The sequence below is a fragment of the Bos indicus x Bos taurus genome, chromosome 9 (assembly GCF_003369695.1).
Source record: "Bos indicus x Bos taurus breed Angus x Brahman F1 hybrid chromosome 9, Bos_hybrid_MaternalHap_v2.0, whole genome shotgun sequence".
Taxonomy (NCBI): Eukaryota; Metazoa; Chordata; class Mammalia; order Artiodactyla; family Bovidae; genus Bos; species Bos indicus x Bos taurus.
In genome coordinates this window covers 39012777-39033943 of record NC_040084.1, presented here as the reverse complement: position 1 = coordinate 39033943, position 21167 = coordinate 39012777, and the positions used below count along the sequence as shown (strand labels likewise).

The 21167-nt window shown below is 42.0% G+C and overlaps 2 protein-coding genes, 1 long non-coding RNA gene and 1 pseudogene across 10 annotated transcripts in view; 3 read left to right on the top strand and 1 right to left on the bottom strand.

Moving 5' to 3' along the window:
- REV3L (REV3 like, DNA directed polymerase zeta catalytic subunit) overlaps positions 1–1938 on the bottom strand; it is a 178132-nt gene extending 176194 nt beyond the window's left edge. For 4 of the 5 annotated variants that reach the window (XM_027551194.1, XM_027551196.1, XM_027551197.1 and 1 more), the window contains exon 1: positions 1479–1938. In XM_027551194.1, the coding sequence (XP_027406995.1) occupies positions 1479–1617 (139 nt within the window). In that variant the 5' untranslated portion in view covers positions 1618–1938. The remainder of the gene's footprint in view (positions 1–1478) is intronic. The other variant, XM_027551198.1, reaches the window with a different exon arrangement.
- Positions 1616–21167, top strand: part of LOC113898713 (gametogenetin-like) — a 55214-nt gene continuing 35662 nt past the window's right edge. Inside the window, exons 1-2 of the mRNA XM_027552127.1 lie at positions 1616–2210; positions 2340–2441. Of these exons, the coding sequence (XP_027407928.1) occupies positions 1616–2210; positions 2340–2441 (697 nt within the window). The remainder of the gene's footprint in view (positions 2211–2339; positions 2442–21167) is intronic.
- LOC113898244 lies at positions 2462–21135 on the top strand. Of its 3 annotated transcripts, none has more exons than XR_003512587.1 (4): positions 2462–2553; positions 15455–15532; positions 19832–20049; positions 20834–21135. It is a non-coding gene; the product is annotated as an uncharacterized LOC113898244 (long non-coding RNA). The 3 variants fall into 3 exon arrangements; XR_003512588.1 differs by lacking the exon at positions 2462–2553 and adding an exon at positions 13614–13654; XR_003512586.1 differs by lacking the exon at positions 2462–2553 and adding an exon at positions 13796–13836.
- Positions 10426–10978, top strand: LOC113898243 (annotated as a pseudogene). Its single transcript, XR_003512585.1, has one exon. The product of XR_003512585.1 is annotated as a 60S ribosomal protein L23a pseudogene (transcript).

Here is a 21167-nt window from a genome sequence, read left to right as displayed (position 1 = left end):
CTATACTTAAAAGGGCAGAAAATCTATCCTTTAAAACATTTTATTGCCTCTATTCTCCAGCCTCTAAGTTTCAGGTGTTAAACTTTCAACAAATGGTTAACCGCATTCAAATGCCCCAACTTAAAAACTCCATATAATCAAAAGCTTTGTCACTATTTTAAAAAGAAACATCAAATATCATTCTATCAAATCTCACTAACAACACTGAAATTTTTAACGACGAGAATTCACATTAAAAGATAACTGCTTAGAATGAGTGCTTGAGTTTGGAAAGTGCTATTATCTTGATAGCCCACAGGAAAACTGACTGTAGTAATAAGATGAATGGTGATTAGGGCAAGGAGCATCAAGTGGGAAATGCTATCTAAAATCCCATAGGGCAGTACATAGCTAGAGAGCATCTCTTTCTAGGAGGCAGCTCCATTATTTCACATAGGCAGTTCAAAGCGTGTAGAAAAGCAAAACAATTTAAAACCTTGCAAATCTGGCCGCTATCCTACTTACACTATCATAAATTCCCAAGAGCTTCTGAGAACGTAGCTTCTGTCTCCCCACCCCACTTGTTTGAAATAGTTTTTGAAAACAAAACAACCTATTAAAAAGCGTATTGTCTTAAACGTACGTGTATTTAAAATGCAATCCTACAACCCAGCATAGGGACATTTCTTTAATGCTTGCGTTGCTGGGCTTAGCTGTGGTTCTTATGAAATTGACGCTATTCAGTGGGATGTTTTACACTGGGCGACATAAACATGCATTTCCTACTTCCGCGGATACACACTTCCCTGAAAGCAACGCACCTGGGGGCGCAGCCCTGCCCCCAGACTCCTAGGCTTTACCTGAAACTCTAAGGAGTTACGACCTGCCCTCACAGCAGAACCACATGGTCACTTCAATGAGAAAGATTATCTGGCCCCAGGCGCCACTCTTCAGCCCACAGCATCTCCAGAAGGGGCAGAGGAGAGCGCTGCTAAGAAGAGGCGACGAGGAGCGACTGACAACAGAGCTGACACTTCCCTACTCCTCAAGCCGTTTCCATCAAGGGGCACTTGGGAGACGCAGAGGGTGTCCGAGGTCCCACCAGTCAACCACCTCAGAGAGTTGCCCTGCGCGCCCGCTCACGGAAGACATGGCGCGGCCACCTGACCCAGTCCTCCGGGGCGAGAGCGACGCCCGCTCCGCCTGCCCGCGCGACCCCGAGTGTGCGGACCCGGCTCCCGACCGCTGCACGCAGTGTAAACACTCGGCGCCCGCCGCCTCCCCGCCTGGGGTTGGATGGGGGGAGGAGGGGGCGGAACGCTCGCGCAGACCCACATTTTTGCGCCTCTTGTCATGCTCGGGAGGAAAAGGCAAGGAGGGCGAAGGGGAGGGAAGACGCAGCAGCGATCAGCCGAGAGGGCCGGCGCCGGCGGCGTGCGCGCGGCGGGGAGAGCTGCCCGGGCGCCCGCCGCTCCCGCCCGCTCCCCGCGCCCGCTTACCTGCCGGGGTCGCTCCGAAGATTCGCACCACCGGCACCTTCTTGACAGGGGCCTGGGTGAGGGGGGATTGGCAGATATCCAGCCCCTGCAGCGGGCTGGCCATGTAGTAGTCGGCAGTCACTATCCTCACTGAAAACATGTTTGCCGCCGCCGCCGCCGCCTCCTCTTCACTAGCGACCTGGCAACGGCAGCAGCAGCGGCGGTTCCTTCCGCAGCGGCGGCCCCACAGCAGCGGCGGCGGCGGCGGCGGCGGCGCCCCCTCCCCTCACACTCAGACACGGCGAGCCGCGGCGGCGGGCGGGGCGGCGTGGGCACTGCTGCCGCCGCCTCCTCAGGAGCACCCGGCGAAGGGCGACAGGGGAGAAGCCCTCGCGCTTTCGTCGGTGCTGCTGCTGGTGCTACCGCCACTGCCGCCGCCGCCGGGAATTACACGGGCTCCTCGGTCCCCGGCTGCAGCTCTTGTTGCCATGATGATGATGTCACGGACGCAACCACTGGGGGAGGGGAGAAGGGGTTGTGTGTGTGTGAGCGTGTGGGGCGAAGGGAGGGCCAAGAGTAGTTGGGGGAGGGGACACGGCGGGAAAGGGAGGGAGCGGGGCGGGCACCCGAGCGGGACACCCACGCGGGGGGCCGAGAAGGTGTTTTCTCCCCCCGCCCCCGGGCACGCCGCGAGGGCGGAGGCTGCAGGAGAGCCGGGCCCGCGCTGGGCACGGGGAATCGATGACTCGGCCGGTGGGCACGGCCACCTGGGGTGAGGGGCAGCGGAGGGAGGGGGCGGCGGAGCACCGATGTCATAGATGGGCTCGGAGGGCCCGGCGGGGAGGGGGACGCCAGTGTTCAGGGTCGTTTTTTGGCGGCTAGGCGGGATTGGCCGGAGCCGCGGCGATCGCGCTCGCCTCGCCGACCGCCATTTCACATCCTGCAGAGAAGGCGGGGGCAGCCGCGGAAACGGCCTTTTACAAGGTAAGAAAACCCGCCCGCAGGAGCGGGGCGGGGGGGGAAGGCGAGGCGCAGATCTCGTGCCGCCGCGGCCTCGCGGGAGGCGGGGGCGGCGGACCCAGCCGGCCCTTCTCAGGTAACGCCTCGGCCTCGCGCGTGGCCCAGGGGCGGCGCGAGGGGCGGGGGCGCGCGAGCGCGGGCTTCGGCCTATAAAAGGGCCGCCCCGCCGTTCCCTCCCGAACGTGCGAGACGCCGGGCCCCCTCCTCCTCCGCCGCCGCTCTGCAGTGTCTGCACCCGGCCGCTTAATGAGATTTATTCATGCTCGGCTCTGCTCATCTTTGCCAGGGGTTGGCAGATCCAGTGCACAGGGATTTCCCACAGCGGTGTTTTTCTCCCGCCCCTTTGCTTCCCTCTCGCCGTAGTATATATATCCTTCCTTGGTTTCGTCCCGGGGCCCGCAGGCTGCGTCCCGGGCGCGCGCCTGGACATGTAAGGACTTGTCAGTTCCCAGTGACCTCCCTCCTCCCCTCCCTTCCCCAGCGGAATATAGGATTAAGAGCCCTTCAGCGAAATTTTTGGCCAAAGAAAAAGGCCCATGAAAGTCACCGCATCAGATGTGGACTCCCAGTGTTACTCATTAATGGTTTGTGTGAGGGTTTACTAGCCTAAGGCCAGAAAGCAAAAGGGAAGGACCGTTAGACAGAACAACTAAATCCAAAAAGGAGGGGTGCGGTTGTGAAAGCGAGGGGGGAAAAGAGGGTAGTAAGCGATGCAGCTGGGTTGTCCATGATATTGGAACCGTTAGGTTTTTGTCTGACTTGGTCACTAACACTGGGCGTGACCTTGGACAAATTGGGTTTTTTTCGGGGCCTCAGTTTGCTCATCTGTGAAACGAGAGTTTTCCCTTAAAATTTTATAAGTTTCTTCCCAGCAAAATTATTTAAGCAGTAGACGGCAAAAACCGTGGTTTCAAGTTTGAAATATACCACTGAATTAGGACTTTTGACAGTCATTTTCAGTCTATCCAAATTAGAGATCATTCTTTCACACATGTATTTCCAGGTGTATTTTAATGGTTAATAGGTTGCTATATATTTGAAGTGTTGTGAGAGAGATCCTCGTTTGGAAATACTGTGGTTCTCAAAGTAGGAAAACCAGAAAGCTCAAAGGGACAGAGCACTGGTAAGCTGTCTGTAAATTCCATGACATACAATGCTAATAAGAATCTGTGCTCCAGGGAATTGGAGACTGATTACCACATGAAATTAGCCTGCGTTTTCAACCTCAGAGCATGATTATAAACATATCTTGCAAGATTTCTACTAATATCCAGAAAATTACCTAGTATTTTAAGAGGCAAAATCTCTTAAGTTGATTTAAGTTTTAGAAGGCAATGGAAGTGATTTTTAAAAAGGACTACCATACAAAATGCAATTTCTGGAAAAATATCTTGTACAAACTGAATATCAGATGCACAGTACCAGTGATTCTCACAGTATTCTATGCCACTAGAGTGTTCTTTAATATTTTGAAAAAAGATTTAATAGCTTGGCCCTTACTAAATCACATTTTTGAGGGATGGGACCTGGAAATCTGTATTGTTAGCAACTCCACCCACCACTGTTGTGGTTCTTCGGTAATATAAAATCATGAATGCCTGTACTATATTACAATCTAGTAAATCCATAAATATTTATACTATTCCTAACTAGAAAAAGGTAAAAGTGTTCTTGCCTGGGAAATCCCATTGACAGAGGAGCCTGGTGGGCTACAGTCCATGGGTCACAAGAGTTGAACACAATTTAGTGACTAAACAATTAGCAACCATCAAGTTCACAGATAAGCTATTTCTAGAAAATGTTTTCTTTCCTCCTACCTCTTAAATCAACATCATTTACTTTAAGAAAAGGCAATTGCAACCACCATTCAGATCCTTCTAGAACTCCAAGGAAGGAATGTTCACTCTTGAAGAAAAATATTTGCAGCATGAAATTAGGATATTGTGTCCAGTTGCATGTAATTAAATTAATGGTCAGATTGAAAGCCTGACAATACTTCCCTAATTAATCACTGTCAAATGTGTTTTATAAATATATTCTTCAGAGGTAAGAAAGAGCTCTGGACTCTTGAGTTAGAGAATGAAAAACCATCATTTACTAGGTAAATGAGTTTGGAAAGATAACTGTTTTGGGGGGGTTCTTTCCTCATCTATGAAATGGAGAATAATTCCTGTTTGAACTTTTATGGGATATTATATGACATAATGTATGTGAAAGTATCAAAATGAACTTTGACGTCCAGATATTTAACTCATCTGAAAACAGTAAAATCATTTGGAACTCTTACCTACATACAATATGAGAAATGCCGAAATTGAACTCTATACTCAATAACTGTAAAGCATCTTTTTTAGTTGTTACTGTTAAGTGACTATTTGCCAAATGATTTGAGATATAGTGAGAAAGCAGACATGTTTCCTGCTCTTAGAGGTTTTATAGTCTAGCATCACAGAAATGTATTACAGTCATATCAATGAACATTTGATCATCTCTTCTAGTTCACTGACCTATGCTCATCATGTCATGCCTTTAGTAAAAGCCTGCTCAGCCTTCTATACTAATACTGTTCAATGTCTATTAGCATCTGCCTCTTAGCAATTTATAATCTAGAACAGAAAGCAATGGATACCATAATTTTTTGGCAGATATTATAAGATGGCTTACTCAACACTTATCCAACCCCCTTCTAGCTTGCTTTTCTGTACTTTAGAAGTTAGAAAATTGTAAAATACTGTTTCAACACTGCCTTGCAACTAGAGTACTGGCATGGATAAGTGGTGTGCTGGTAAGTCATTAAGGATGGCTGGAGGAGGGGAAAGACCCTGATTTCTAGTACTGACCAATTTTCATTGTGTGAATACTCCCAATCTATCAAAGTGGTTTCACTGAATGGGGAGTTAGTTGGAGAAGAAGCTGACAATTACCAGCTAGCTTTGGCCTTTCACTCCATGCGACCTAGTTTCCAGCAATCAAATGCGCCCATTCAAGACATAGAACTGAAAATGAGCAACACAATGCCTCAGCTGCACTCAGGGCAATGGGATTTTCTGGCAAACACCATGGCAGAGGTGTCTGATTCTTCTGAGTAGCTGGGGAGGAATTCTGGCATCCGTTTTGGGAGTCATAGGTGCTGTGGCAAGTGGTGCTACGGTGGGTTTCTGCTAGAATAGCAATGTGATGTGGGATGAATGTTCTTCCTGGGGTGGTTTTTTTCTGGATGTTGTTTCTAGCGATGTATTGTTTGGTCCTCTCAGAGATCTATGAGCTAAGTACTATCCTTTAATCCCTTGCTGCTTAAACTAGCTCAGTCACAGTCAGCTACACAGTTTTTTGAGCCCAGAGCAAAATGAAAAATGTAGGGCCCCTGTTCACAAAGCAGGAAAAAAATTGCCATTACATGTACTGAAAATATAAGGCTTTTTCTTTCTTTTGTCATCTCTCCCTCAACTTGTCGTGCTGTTTTTTTAATTTGTGTTTTAATGACATTCTGAGTATATAAAAATTAGAATTTTAGATTATTAGGATGAATTTTATCATTTATCTTTAATTGTGCAGTGCCATTTATAGATGCAAATATAAGAGCATTTAACTCATACACAAAATCACCAAAATTACACAGTTCATATTTTGTAGTTTGTACATCCCACAAGCATGTATTTTGTGCTTTTCAGAGCAGTGTAAATACAGCATACAATCATCTCAGCTGTTTTTCTTTCCCTTCTTGATATGAGCACAGCCTAGTAAGGAAGGACTGAACTGAAAGTAACTATGGGTTGCCCTATCTTTCCCCTTCCTTCTGTGTCATCATTTTCAGTGAAAATAGTCATACAGGAAAGTAACACACACAAGAAAGGATATGATAGAGTTATTTGGTCACGTGTGTGTCTTAGGATGCCACTGTCTTCTTTCTGTACCTGACACAACTTCTGGTTGAAATGGAAAGCATTGCCTCTTAGAACTGTCAGTGCCTCCACTAAATCAGTCACTAATGTAACATGCTTGCCTTGTAGCCACTTTGTAACTCTCTGAGTTCCTGTACTACTTAGGTTCATCATAATCCTTGTGAGGCATTATACTGATGTATGCAAACTGGGTATAAGGAAAAAGACAAACAGGTTGCCTCCTCTACTTGCCTGTATGATCCATTGTACCACTGACTTCTTTTATAAAACAGACATTCAAACATAAAAGTATTAAGATTTTCAGCATGGTAACTGCAGAGCATTAAACCAAGCAGTGGACCCTGTATGACTGCACAGTTTGCATGCCCATGAAGTTGACCCTGAGCTCAGTGTTTCTCAAGGGGGATTCTCCTGATATTTTGGATGAAACAATTCTTTATTGTACAGGATATTTAACATCCCTGACCCCTGGGCACTACATTCCGCTGTGATAAAAATGCCCCCATATATTTCTAAATGCCCCCAAAGAGGAGTTACTTCTGTCTACTGAACTCCTGGAGTGGACTCTGCTGTCTGCAGCTAGGAACCATGATCATTACAGATCTAGGAAAGGTCACGTGCAATTTTTGCTTTGGATTCGCAAGCAGAGCAAAATACAGAGTTGAGTTTAAAAGATTTCAAAATTCTCATACCTGGGAGAGCAGAATTGTGGTGATCTTTTTTTCCCATTGTCAGACAAATAATACGAATGACCTTTGTGATGAAGCAAACATTTGGGAATGAAAATTTAAAGGGGACCAGTGAATTTTATGTGTCACTTGCATATAAATGGTAGTTGATCTTTTCTAAGGGAAATTTTTACTCAGTCCTTCATAGTGTCTGGTCTCTATGAAACCATGATGGAAAAGAAACTCATTTCCTCCCGGAAGGGATTTAGAAGAACTAAGTAAATATAGCAAACTCTGGAGACAGTTGCCATCGACTGCTCACTCTCTGAAAAAGATTTCATGCAGGTTTCCCCCAATTTATTCACAGCAGCCATCTGGGTATAAGATAGGTACATAAATATGTATTGCCTGAATGATTAATAAAATATTTTTTTATAAAAGAATGGAGTTTTATGTCTCTTCTTTAAAAAAAAAAACTGAAGGACAGTAAAATTAATCATTGTGGTGAGAGCTGAATTTCTCTCTGTTCTTATCTTTTTAACCAGTTAATCTTTTCAGTCACAGGGAGAAACAGAACTTTCAGAAAACAACTTTCAACTCTTCTACTTCCATAAATTAGCAGTAGTAGTTTTAAGGGAGAGACCAATGAGCCTATAAATTAAAGAAGATGTTTGAGAAACAAAAAGAAGCTTTCAGAATAGAGTAATATTAGAACTGATGCTTGTGCTCTCCAGGACCCTCATCTAAATTACATATCCAGAACTAATATTGGGGCATTTCCAATGGATTATGCCTAGGCCGGAAAAAACCAAACCTATATAATAAGTAAGGTTAGTTTAAGTTCTCAGTTTAATCAAAATACAAAATCTTACCAGCAAATGTCTGTGGACATATCTCAGGGTAGTTTTCCCTGGCCCCAAAGTCCCCACTGCACAGCTTAAATCACACTCCAGGAGAACTTCCACTAATTGTTATTGACAGTGAACTCTCCTGGGTTTTGATCCTCAATTTACATCCCCTTTCCAAGAGCCAGGAGAGCCTATTTACTGTCAGATGTGTAGGTCACAGACCAACACTTGTGTTTCCTTATTTCAGTAAAATATGTTTCTCTAATCTTAAAGATTTGAAATGTTCAAATCAGTTCAGTCACTCAGTCGTGTCCGACTCTTTGTGACCCCATGAATCGCAGCACGCCAGGCCTCCCTGTCCATCACCAACTCCCGGAGTTCACTCAGACTCACATCCATCGAGTCAGTGATGCCATCCAGCCATCTCATCCTCTGTCGTCGTCCCCTTCTCCTCCTGCCCCCAATCCCTCCCAGCATCAGAGTCTTTTCCAATGAGTCAACTCTTCGCATGAGGTGGCCAAAGTACTGGAGTTTCAGCTTTAGCATCATTCCTTCCAAAGAACACCCAGGGCTGATATCCTTCAGCATGGACTGGTTGGATCTTGAAATGCATAGGAAAGAAAATATGAAAAAGCATAAAATATAGGACATTCAATCCCACCCAAAGGCAGTTATGATTAACATTTTAGTCCATTTTTTCCCTAGAAAATTTTTCAATAAATACTTTACATAATGGAAATACTCTCTTGGGTTCTTTTTTTCACTTTACATTGAGGCAGAAACATTTTCCATGCAAATGAGAATTCTTTGTATACATTATTCTAATGGATGCAGAATACACTGTGTCAGGGACTTAACAATAGCTTCCATTTTCCTACTGTTGGTCAGGAACAGAATGTTTCAAATATAATGTTATAAATATCACAGTGATTAGCTCCATTTTGGATCCTACTCTTAACTTTGCAGTAATTTACTGTTTATTATTTGACAGGAGCATCAGTTCTCCATACATGCCATGTTCTTCCTCTCCAAAGAAGAGAGAACTGTATGTGATTTTCTTTCTGCCTGGTTTGTTCGTTCACTCTCCACCTCTTTTCCCTAGTTAGTTTACTGTTTAAATTTCAGGTCAAAGATCACTTATGGAGGGCTTCCCAAACTCTGTATTTGATTATGTTTCTCTGTTACACACTCTAATTGTACTGTGTGTTTTTTTTTTCCATAGCACTTACCTCTGGTTGCAATAACCCATTCATTTGTGTATTATTTAATTTTTGTTCCCCCCACCCCCGACCCCAACTAGAATACTACAATCATTATCTGGATAAGCAGTGGTTATAATGCTGTTATAAACACAGGCCAATTAATGTGATCTCATGCGTTATCACTGATAAAATGGGTTAAAGCTTGAGGTTGAAATTAGTCCAAAAATACTTAGGTGCCAGTTATTATGCTAGGTACTAGGAATATAGAAGTGAAAGAGACAGGCATGATTTCAGCCTTCATTCTTATAGTCTAGTGCAGGGTTAAGCAAAGTTTTCCTATAAAGGGACAGATAAATTTTAGGTTTTTCAGGCCATATGGTCTCTCTCACAAACTATTCAACTTTGCCACAGAAACACAACAACAATCATGATTCACACATATATGAAAGAGTGAATTCCAATAAAACTTTATTTAAAAAACAGGCAGTGGGGCTGGATTTGATCCATGAGCTATTGCTTACTGATCCCTGGTCTAGTGGAAAAGACAGCTATTAAACAGATCATTTGAGATGACCAAATACTTCAGAAGAACAGGGTGCCATTCTCACATGGCAAAGCTGTTCAACTTAGTCTAGAGAGAAGCTTAAAGACTTTCTTGAGAAATATGACTCTAAGTTAATATTTAAGGAGGAAGAGGAGTTACCTGGGTAACAGTAAGGGTAACAATAGGGACCTTCCTGTGTCAGTACATGCTTAAAATGAGAAGCAAGATTTTTCATAGGTAGTAATGACACAAGTTTAGCTGTTTTCTCCTGGTCACCTATATTAAGCGTGTATTTTATTCCTTCTAAGCATTTTGTATTGTTTTAACTTTTTGTTAACTTCTTGTTGATATCTATAAAGTCCTGTATTAGATGCCGAGGGTGATTCAAAAAATGTAAGACCTAGCTCCGTGCTAAAGTATTATGTAATTGAGCAATAAATTGTAGGTTTCTTGACATTTTGACATTTCCTTTTTTTCCTTGCACAGTATTACACATATGGTTGGTACTGCAGAAATAATTTTCCCCTGCCCTCTTCATTGCACCATTTGCTGACAAAATGGTGTCCAATATAGCCACTTCTGTATGACTTGGACAAAACTTGCTGGTCTCTGAAGCAGACAATATTCTGAAGGCATCAATAACAGTAATTTCAGCTTGTTGAAGGCAGGGGTTGTTTGTGTAAAGGTCAGCCTGTTGGTAAATAACATGCCAACCTGTTCCTTCAAGATTGTAACAAACCTTTGTGTGTGTGTGTTTATATCTTTAAAAAAAGTTTTTTTAAAAAAGAGTAGTGGGCTTTTCATGAAGATGGCGCCGAAGGCGAAGAAGGAAGCCCCTGCTCCTCCTAAAGCTGAAGCCAAAGCAAAGGCTTTGAAGGCCAAGAAAGCAGTGTTGAAAGGTGTCCACAGCCACAAAAAAAAGAAGATCTGGACGTCGCCCACCTTCCGGCGGCCCAAAACACTGCGGCTCAGGAGGCAGCCCAAATACCCTCGGAAGAGCGCCCCTAGGAGAAACAAACTTGACCACTATGCCATCATCAAATTCCCCCTCACCACCGAGTCAGCCATGAAGAAAATAGAAGACAACAACACACTGGTATTCATTGTGGACGTCAAGGCCAACAAGCACCAAATTAAACAGGCTGTGAAGAAGCTCTATGACATTGACGTGGCTAAGGTCAATACTCTGATCAGGCCTGATGGAGAGAAGAAGGCATATGTTCGACTGGCTCCTGACTATGATGCTTTGGATGTTGCCAACAAAATTGGCATCATCTAAACTGAGTCCAGCTGGCTAATTCCAAATATAAAAGTTTTCACTATAAAAAAAAAAAAAAGAGTAGTGGGCAGCAGCAGCAGTGGGAAACTACCCAGAGGTCTCACCAGATGTTTTCAAACCAGAACTAGGGCAGTTGAGTTGTAATTTGTTTTTAAAACATTTACTTCCACAAATTTATGACAGAACTGAGGTGTGTTTTTTTTGTTGTTTTTTTGTTTTTGCCTAAACTAGCAAGTAATTTCATTTTCCATTCGACTTTAGCAGACCTAGCCTTAGGATAAAAATACGGGACTTCCCAGATGATCCACTGAGACTCCACTCTCCCGATTCAGGGCCCTGGGTTCGATTCCTGGTTGGGGAACCAGATCCCACATGCCACAGCTAAGATCAAAGACCACGCATGCTGCAGCTAACACTCGGCACAGCTGAATATTTTTCAAAATGTGAAGCAGAGGTTCTTGCCAAGTTTAAAAGTACAGCAAAGATTAGTCTTAAGAATGAGGGGAAACATTACTCATTTTTCTTAAGCTGCTGCTTCTGCATTAATATGAACTGTTCTTAACTGAAAACTCATATAAATAAGAAGAAATATACCTTTCTAGAATATCCAGTCCCCTGTACTAAGCATATCCAGGGTCTTTCAAAACTTAATTTATTAATGACCGTGACACTTGGCTACATCTTCCTCTTTACCTGCGTTCCTGCCCTCATCCTGAGAAAATTCATCACCCAAAGAGACAGCTTCCTAGCACCAACCTCAGAGTTCCTTGATGTGATCTTCAGCCTCTCACTTCTGTTGCCACATTGAGAATCTCGTCATACACCCAATATGTTTCTCCTCTGACTTCAGAAATATAGACTTCACATCTGGCCAGAACTTTCATCCTAACTTCTTTCATCCAGAACTTTCATCCTAACGGCAATTCTCAGTTCCCTGATATCTCATTTCCAGTGCTCTTCCCAACTCCGCTGCAGCCTCTACCTTCTCAGGTTTCTCTGAGTTGGGAACTCCATTCCAGAGACTTCACATCTTTCTCCCTATCAGCCTTCTGCCTTCACTTCTTTTGTCTCCTGCTGCGTTCTGTTTTAAATTATCACTCTTGCCAGGAACCATGTCTCCTTTGCTATGTTGCCTTGGTATCACCTGGGAAAACACCAGTTTAACTAGGTGTCTGCTCCCAGGTTGCTGAGTGCACCCAGATAGAGAAAAATAACTGCTGTGCATATTGGCACTTCAGTTCAGTCGCTCAGTCATGTCCGACTCTTTGCGATCCCATGGACCACAGCATGCCAGGCTTCCCTGTCCGTCATCAACTCCGAGAGCTTGTTCAAACTCATATCCATCGACTTGGTGCTGCCATCCAACCATCTAGTCCTCTGTCATCCCCTTCTCCTCCTGCCTTCAATCTTTGCCAGCATCAGGGTCTTCCAGTGAGTCAGTTTTTTGCATCAGGTTTCCAGAGTATTGGAGTTTCAGCTTCAGCATCAGTCCTTCCAATGAATATTCAGGACTGATTTCCTTTAGGATTGACTGGTTTGATCTCCTTGCAATCCAAGGGACTCTAAGAGTCTTCTCCAGCACCACAATTCAAAAGCATCAGTTCTTCGGTGCTCAGCCTTCTTTATGTGTTCAACTCTCACATCCATACATGACTACTGAAAAAACCATAGCTTTGAGTAGACAGACTTGTCAGTGCAATAAATTCACCTTTATTGGTAACGCTGAATTGTCACTTTGTCGGTAACACTAAATTCAGGACCTCCAGTCCTGACTAGATCATTCTCTATCCATACTATTGGGAAGAGAATGTTTTCTTTATAATGTATTAGTCTCTACCCATCTGAACCTCGTGCTTCATAAACCAAGATACAATATTATAAATTCTTTGTATACCCAAAAGTAGTATTAGGCTGAATCATTTCAATTACATTAACCTCTTTCTGATCCTCAAATTTAGCTTTTGTACTTACTTTCCTGTTTTACTTTATAGTTTGGGGTCTTGTCTATCCAATAAGGTAAATTTTTAGTGTTTTTAAAATTAATATTTGAATAGTCAAAAAGAACAGTCTCAAACATTATGGAATGAAATGATAATGGAAGGGAAATCACTACTATGATCCTTACCCTTTTAGAGGCAAATCCAAGTAGTCTCCAGTTGTAACTTGGGGCCAGAGGCCTAAGGCTCAGCTCACTTGATTCATTTTATTCTTGCCTTTCCCAGCTTCCCCTTTCCATCATTTCTGATCCCACAAATTTCTAAGAACACACTCCCTTTCCCCCTGAAGTAGGAGGGAAAGCAGTGCTGCATGGATGGGCAACAGCAATGTGTATGTTTGTACATATACTTGTTTATTGAGTGGCAGCATGGTTAAGAATTCAGACTCTACAACCCAGCTTCCCTAGGTCCCTGCTCTGTGATTTTGGGCAGATTACTTTCTGTACCTCAGTTCTCCCGTCCATGATATACAGATGATAATACTAAGTTCCTACCTCACAGAGTGATTGTGAGGATTGAATTGTTTTAGTTACTAAGTTGTATCCGATTTTTTTGCAACCCTGTAGATGGAGCCCACCAGGCCCCTTTGTCCATAGGATTTTCCAGGCAAGAATACTGGAGTGGGTTGCTCTGCCTTTCTCCAGGGGAATCTTCCTGACCCAGGAATTGAACCTGTGTCTCTTGCATTGGCAGAAGATTGAATTATGTGTTTTAAATGAGTTAATACCTTAGAACTGGTAAGCACCCAGTAACTATACGCTATTATTCATAACTTAGAATAATAAATTATTCATTGGGAGGACTGATGCTGAAGCTGAAGCTCCAATACTTTGGCCACCTGATGTGAAGAGCCAACTCACAGGAAAAAACCTTGATGTTGGGAAAGATGGAGGGCAGGAAGAGAAGGGGGCGACAGAGGGTAAGATGTTTGGATGGCATCACTGACACAATGTACATGTTTGAGCAGACTCAGGGAGATAGTGAAGGACAGGGAAGCCTGGCGTGCTGTAGTCCATGGGGTCACAAAGAGTCAGACACAACTGAACAACTACACAACAACAATATTAGTAATAATTAGAGCTTCTTTATTACCTGAAATACACTTCATTAAGAAATGGTGGAAAGGGGAAGCTGGGAAAGGCAAGAATGAAATGACTCAAGTGAGCTGAGCCTTAGGCCTCTGGCCCGGAGTTATAACAACTAGAGACTACTTGGATTTACCTAAAATATATTCATTAAGAAGAGAACAATGATGAAAGCTGGGAGCTATTAAAATTCCATTGATTGAACATAACAAATAGAGTTTTAGAATTGCAGAGACCCATGAAATGGTTTAGTCCTTTGGTTCTTAACCCAGTAATATGTATCAGGATCACCCATGAAGTATTGTAAAGTCACACTTACCCAGACTGTCCCCTCTCACATCTACCATGAAGTATTGTAAAGTCACACTTACCCAGACTCTCCCCTCTCACATCTACCAAGTCAGAAATACCAAGTTCTAATGCCTCTTCCTCTAAAGAACCGTTAAGCTAATTCAGGTCTTTAGATTTTATGATGAGGAAATTTGAGATTTAGAATAAGTAACTTGCCTAAAACTCCAAAGAGTATGTGGGATCCACCTAGCTCTTTGGTAAGTCATCTTCCTATTCTTTTATGTTGTTTGCCAAATACTGACTTTTAAAGAAATTAATATGGGAGTTTATCCTTGTCTCAGCAATATCAGAAAGGATAATATAGGTCTTAAAAGTATACTTTTTCAGCATTTAATTCAAAACAAAATTTATTTTACAATTCATGCCAAGGACTACTGCATGTTTACAATAGAATTTAAAGTGAATTTTGCTGTGCATTTCATGTGGACATTAGTTTTTGCCACCATGCTTGCTGCTAATTAGTATAAGAAAACACTGTGTGGCAGAGAGCTGCTCCACTCAGCCGCACAGGCTGACAGGCAAACAAAACAAGCGCTTGATAAGGAAAGGTAGCTGTCGGCATTAAACTCTTTAGAGCTCTCAATAATAAAATAGGCCTTTCTGATAATTAGGATTTTTTGTTTTATGTTAAAAAAATTTTTTAAACCTTTGTGAAACTTCTTAGAATTTTCCAGGCTGAGAACAGTCAATGTAGGAAAATCAGTGGTTATTAGGGTCGTGTTTTTCAGTAACTAACTCATGTCCAACTCTTTGTGATCCAATGGACAGCAGCGCACCAGGCTTTCCTATTTGTCACTTATTAGGTACCATTTTCTTATTGTAGCTTTTAAAAATCTAAAAAATATAGCAAAATTTTTTTTCTGAATTTTTGTATTTGATATTGAGTACTATATTATATCTCTTAAAAATGTTTTTCTCTATCCATAATATAAAGGAAAAAAATACATTAGAACTTGTATGTAATCTTGTGCAAAACTATGAAATTAAGGAGATAAGGCAGAAGCAAGAAAATGGAGCTCAAATTAAATCTCTCAAAATTGATTTATATTTCACTATGTTTGCAATTATAAATTTATTTCCATGTATGTGTTTCTTTGCTAGAAATGATAAATGGCTGCCACCCCAACTTCTGATTCTTAGGCAACTCCATTCTACCAACAAACCACTCATTTTGATTTGGTAAGTGCTATGCATAAGCCCCTAAAGAAGTCTACTATCCCGGATCCCCATCCACTTGTTATTAACCTATTATTTTTTCTACTTTCCTTTGCCTTACTCCATACCATTTGCTCTACACATTGTCTCAGGTTTGGCCTTTGGATCTTTTTAATTGATGTTTGTGTTTGGCCTCCTGGCATCTGACTACAACCTGATCATCTTTGGTTTTAGACTCAGCTTCTAGTTCCGAACACCAAGACTTACATCCCTTGATTCCAGCAGTTCAGGAATTCCTGATGCAGCCACTGGCTGCTTTCTATAAGGGATCAGTACCAAACACTAGCCCCATATTATAAACATCCATTTATGTAACAGATTATAATCACCACTACTATGTGTAAGACACAGGAGTAGTTTCTGGGAAATACAGAAAATTAAGTAGTAATAGAAAGCTTCTTAATGCTCTTTAAATCCGGTAAAACAAATAACACAAGCTTATAATGAAGTTTAAGATAGTATGTGTTTAACTCATGAAGTATTTATACAAACAAGACATTAGTTTGAAAAAGTTCCAAATAGAAAGATCCTTAACTCGGGAGTTAACAGGTATGTCGTACAAGAGGGCATGTCCAAAAGAACCTGAAATGTGAGTCATGGATTAAAAAAGGTTAGGAACACTGACTTCCCAGGTGGTGCTAGTGAGTGGTAAAGAACCTGCCTGCAAATACAGGAGGCATAAGAGACCCAGGTTTGATCCCTGGGTTGGAAAGATCCCTTGGAGAAGGGCATGGCAACCCACTCCAGTATTCTTGCCTAGAGAATTCCATGGACAGAGTAGCCTGACGGGCTATAGTCCATGGGGTCACAAAGAATCAGACACAACTGAAGCAACTTGGCACACACACACATACTGACACATTTTACCTAGACTTTGAAGGTAGGGTAGGGTAGAGTATACACCATGGGACAAACACGTTTCAAAAAGTGGAACCAAACCGATAAGAACAGAAAAGGGTTTATTGAGAAAAACTTGTTTGTCTAGACAAGATTGACAGTGTAAGTAACAAGTGGAAGAAAGCCTAGAAAAGTAGGTTGAAACCAGATTATGGAAGGCTTTGAATACTGAGAGGTTTATAGTTGGCAAGCATGTTTTGGGGAGTCTGATAGTTTTGAGCAGGAAATGATGGGTTTGATTTAGCATTGCTATACAGGAAGGATTTGGTAGTAAGGAGATAGGCAGGCAGAGACTACAGACCAGGAAGTCAGTCAGGAGGCTAAAACATATACTAACCTAAAGTAAGGAGGGCCTGGAGATGATTTCATTAAGTGCCTGTTTTGAGTCCGGTGCTGGTAATACAATTGAGGGCTAGGTCCTTGTCTTTAGTCTCATGAGATACTGATCTCTTAAAGGCTCCTGGAGGGGTCCTGATGCAGACCTTTGGGACCACTTCTGATCCTTGCTAGGGAATTAGATCCTTGCTAGTTACTAGGGAATTAGATCCTCATTTTACAATAGAACATATTTCCCTACCTTCTAAAACTACTTTTCCATTTTATGAGTCTGCTGAGGTAAAAGTATCCCAACCACTTGCACATAAAGAGAAGTAATTTATTACTTAAGATAGGAACACTACACCAGACAAGGCAAAGAAGAAAATGACATGTCTTAAAGAGATAACTGAAGATGATGTGAAGATGAGGAGAATGAACTGAAGGTTAGATTAGGGGCAAGAAAACCAGTTAAGAGGTTGTTGTAGTAATCCACCTGCTTGATTAGGAGGGTCTAAACTAAGTAAGAAAGAAGAGGAGTCCTTTGTGGCTACTTCCACCATAATCTTTTCTATCGCTGCCCTGGTACAACTCAGGGTTGGGTAAAGGACTCTCATTTGGAATGAATCTTGAACAGAGAGACTTAAGAATACAAGAAACACTGTTTACTTCTTCTGACTTAGAGGTAATGCTTCTACTGTCAAGTAGTCTCTTTTCTTGTTCCTGTCTTATTTGGAACATGGTTTACCAGCCTTCACGTTGATTCTGTGAACTCCCTAATTCTTGTTTTGCTGTAGTTAGCCCAAATTGGTTCCTAGGGCTTACAATAAACAAACCCTCTAATTGACACTGTATGTGACCTTTGAGTCACCTGTGGATAACCAGGTGGAGACTGTTAGTTAGAAATATGAAACCAGAAGAGTGGTTTTCAAAGTGATGTATCAGCATTACCGAAGAACTTGTTAGAAATGTAAATTCTCAGGCCCCACCCCAGACTAACTGAATATGAAACTTGAGGAACAGGGCCCTGGCAATCTGAATATCAGTAAGCCCTCTGGGTGATTCTAATGCATTGGTTTGAGAACCAATTGAACTACAGTTTAGAAGAGAGTTTGGGTGGAGATAAAGGTGTGAGTCAAGTTGCTTTGCGGGGGGGCGGGGGGGGGGGGTTGGGGGGGCATGAATAAACTCCCAGAAGACTGTAAGAGAAGGTAAACCCCTGAAGTAGATGAAACAATCAAAGAAGTTGATAGTAGTGCAGTCCAAGAGCAGGGGATTTTAACGGAGGTGTCAGGTGCTATATAGAGGCCAAAGTGGATGAGGACAGAGCCAAAGTGATTGGACAGACCATTAAGAGGTTTTGGTTTCAATTGAGAGAGAAGTGGTACAGATAACAAAAATAAGTGGTAAGAGAACAAAGGTTAAAAAAAAAAACAAACAGGATACTTTTTGCAGTAGGTTAGTAGGAGTGCAAGAAAGAAAGTTGGGATAGATGTCTCAAGTTAGCTATTGCTGAATAACAAACATTCTAAAACACAGTGGCTTAAGACAGTAATTATTATAGCTCAAGTGTCTGAGGGTTGGCTGATCTCTGCTAGGCTTGCTCATATATCTGAAAGCCTACTGGGGGCTTTCCTCTAGGCTGGGCTCTATTTCACATATCTGTCATCCTCCTGGGACTCGGACTTGCCTACATGTGTTTTCTCATGGAGATGGAAGAGGAGTTTTGTTTTTGGCTTTATTTTCATTGCAGTATTTTTAAAATTATAGTACAGTTGGTGTGTAATATATGTGAATTATAGGTGAACAATATAGTGATTCACATTTTTAAAGGCTATACTCATTTATAATTATTATAAAATCTTAGCTGTATGCCCTGTGTTGTACAGTGTATCCTTGTAGCTTATTTTATACATAATGGTTTGTATCTGTTAATTCCTGGCCCCTGTATTGCCCCTCCTCCACCCTCTCCCCACTGTTAACCACTGGTTCTCTATATCTGTAAGTCTGCTTTGCACTATTTTCACTAGTTGTGTTTTTTAGATTCCACATGTAAGTGATATACAGTATCTTTCTCTGACTTATTTCATTTAACATAAAATCCATCCATGTTGCTGCAAATGGCAAAATTTCATTCTTTTTTATGACTGAGTAGTATTCCATCATACATAGGTACCACATCTTCTTCATCCATTCATCTGTTGATGGACACTTAGGTTGCTTCCATGACTTGGCAATTGTAAATAATGCTGCTCTGAACTTTGGGGTACATGTATCTTTTTGAATTAGTGGGTTTTTTCTTTGATTTTTTTTTTCTTTCTTATCTGGAAGATGAGTCTTAAGAGGGCAAGCAGAAATATACAAGGCTTCTTGAGGTCTAGATTCCAAACTGACATGCTGGCACTTCTGCCTCATTGCATTGGCCAGGTTATGTGACCAGGCCCAGATTCCAGGGTTGGGAAATAGAATCCACCTCTCTAGAGATATTGCAAAGTGGCATGGTAAAGGCATGGGTTCACATGGGGTTGAAGAACTGGGACCATTAATAGGAGTATGCTTGAAAGGAGAAACGAAAGAATATGTAGGATGAAAAAGAAGGTGAAGTAAGGAGAAAGATCAATTCCATAGGTCAGAGAATTAACCCTTGAAAAAAAGGAAGAATACTTCTGGGAATGGAAAGAGAGGAATTTGATTGAATTAGATTTAGCAAATTAAATTCAAGATGCCCAGTAAAATTTAAACTTCAGGTAAACAATGAACAAGTTTTTAGTAATAAGTATGTTCTATACAGTATTTGGCTGGAGAAGGAAATGGCAACCCACTCTAGTATTCTTGCCTGGGAAATCCCACGGACAGAGGAGCCTGACAGACTACAGCCCATAGGGTTGCAAAGATCCAAACATGACTGAGCACACATGGCATGGCATACAATATTTGATAAGCTCTCAGTTTGCTATTTTTATTGTTTAAATACCATTTAAATATTTCTGTAATGCAGTATTTGGGACTCATTTACCCTAAACTATATTTCCTTATTTATTTGAAATTCAGATAACTCCTGACAACCTGCATTTTGACAACCCTACTTTGGATGAATTTTCAATAAAGCCATGGTAAGATAATCTGCAAAGAGCTAGATGGGTGCATTGGGGGATTTAATCCTGGAAGAAGTTTGGAACAGCTGCTGTGGACGCTGTGCAGTGTCAGTGAAAGGACTGCTGAGCAGTAGTGAGGCCCACTTACCGACCAACAGCAGGACTTTTTCTCAGGTCAGTAGTAATGCTATGCTGCTGAGAAGCAGCAGTAGCAACAGAGATCGCCAGTGCAGGCGGCCACCTTGGTGTGCCTGTGTGGGAGAGGCCTGGGAGGGGTTTGGGGCACAGCTGAAATGACTAGGGGTCCAGGTTGTTCATAGAAGCAGGTGAAACCAGAAGGTGAATTGGGAGGCAGAAGATGAAAATGGTTCAGAGAAGTGGAAGTTCACAGTGCAGAAACAGAATTTATAGTCTTGGAAGAATAGCTCTGTGATAATGGGGTTAAAAATCCAATTACATGAGGCAGAACTGGAGCTAAATTAAAAGCAGGAGCTCTGGAGACAAAATACCTAGCTTTGCATTCCAGGTGTGTGATCATGGTCAAACAATTAAATTCCCTATGACTTAGATTTTTGTGTGTGTGGTAAAACATGAATAATAATGGTTCTCACCTCATAGGGTTACTATGAGGATTTACTGTGAGGATTAAGTGAAATAAACTGCACATAGAACAGTATGCCTTGGTGTTTGCTATCCTTTTATTATTTTACATACCATTTACATGTATCTATAATCAATAAATGTGAATAGAGACTGTTATTTGAAAGACAAGTAGCAAAGTATACATTGTGTGTTCTGCCTTCACTAACAAATGCTGTGTCTAGAGAATACACAATTAGCTACCTGTTGAAGTTGTAACTCACGCAGCCTTTACCACTTAAGTTTACTTTTCTTTACTGTTACTATAAGAAAATAATTATCCTGCTCAAGTCATATCTGTCTCCTCATTTCCCCCTAGGTGACCATGCTTGGGGATTTTCGTAGTTTGAGTAATTCCCCTGAGCTCTGCCACCCAGCAAGTTAAAGAGGACAAGATTGCTCCCTGGGGATTGTAGTTCTTGGCAGGTCAGCAGCTTGTTTTCATGAGGTCTGCACCCTGACCTGGCCTACTGTTAGGAGCTGTTGTGTTGGTGGTTTATGCTGTTTTTAGTTGTTTCTTCCATCTTACACAGTTATTTGTATATAAGGATTTTTGAAAAGTAAATGTCTTATAGGACTGTTTTGCTTCTACAAAGAAAAATTAAAACTGTTTCAAAGTAATTACTTGTGTTTTTTATGTTTCTATTTTTAAA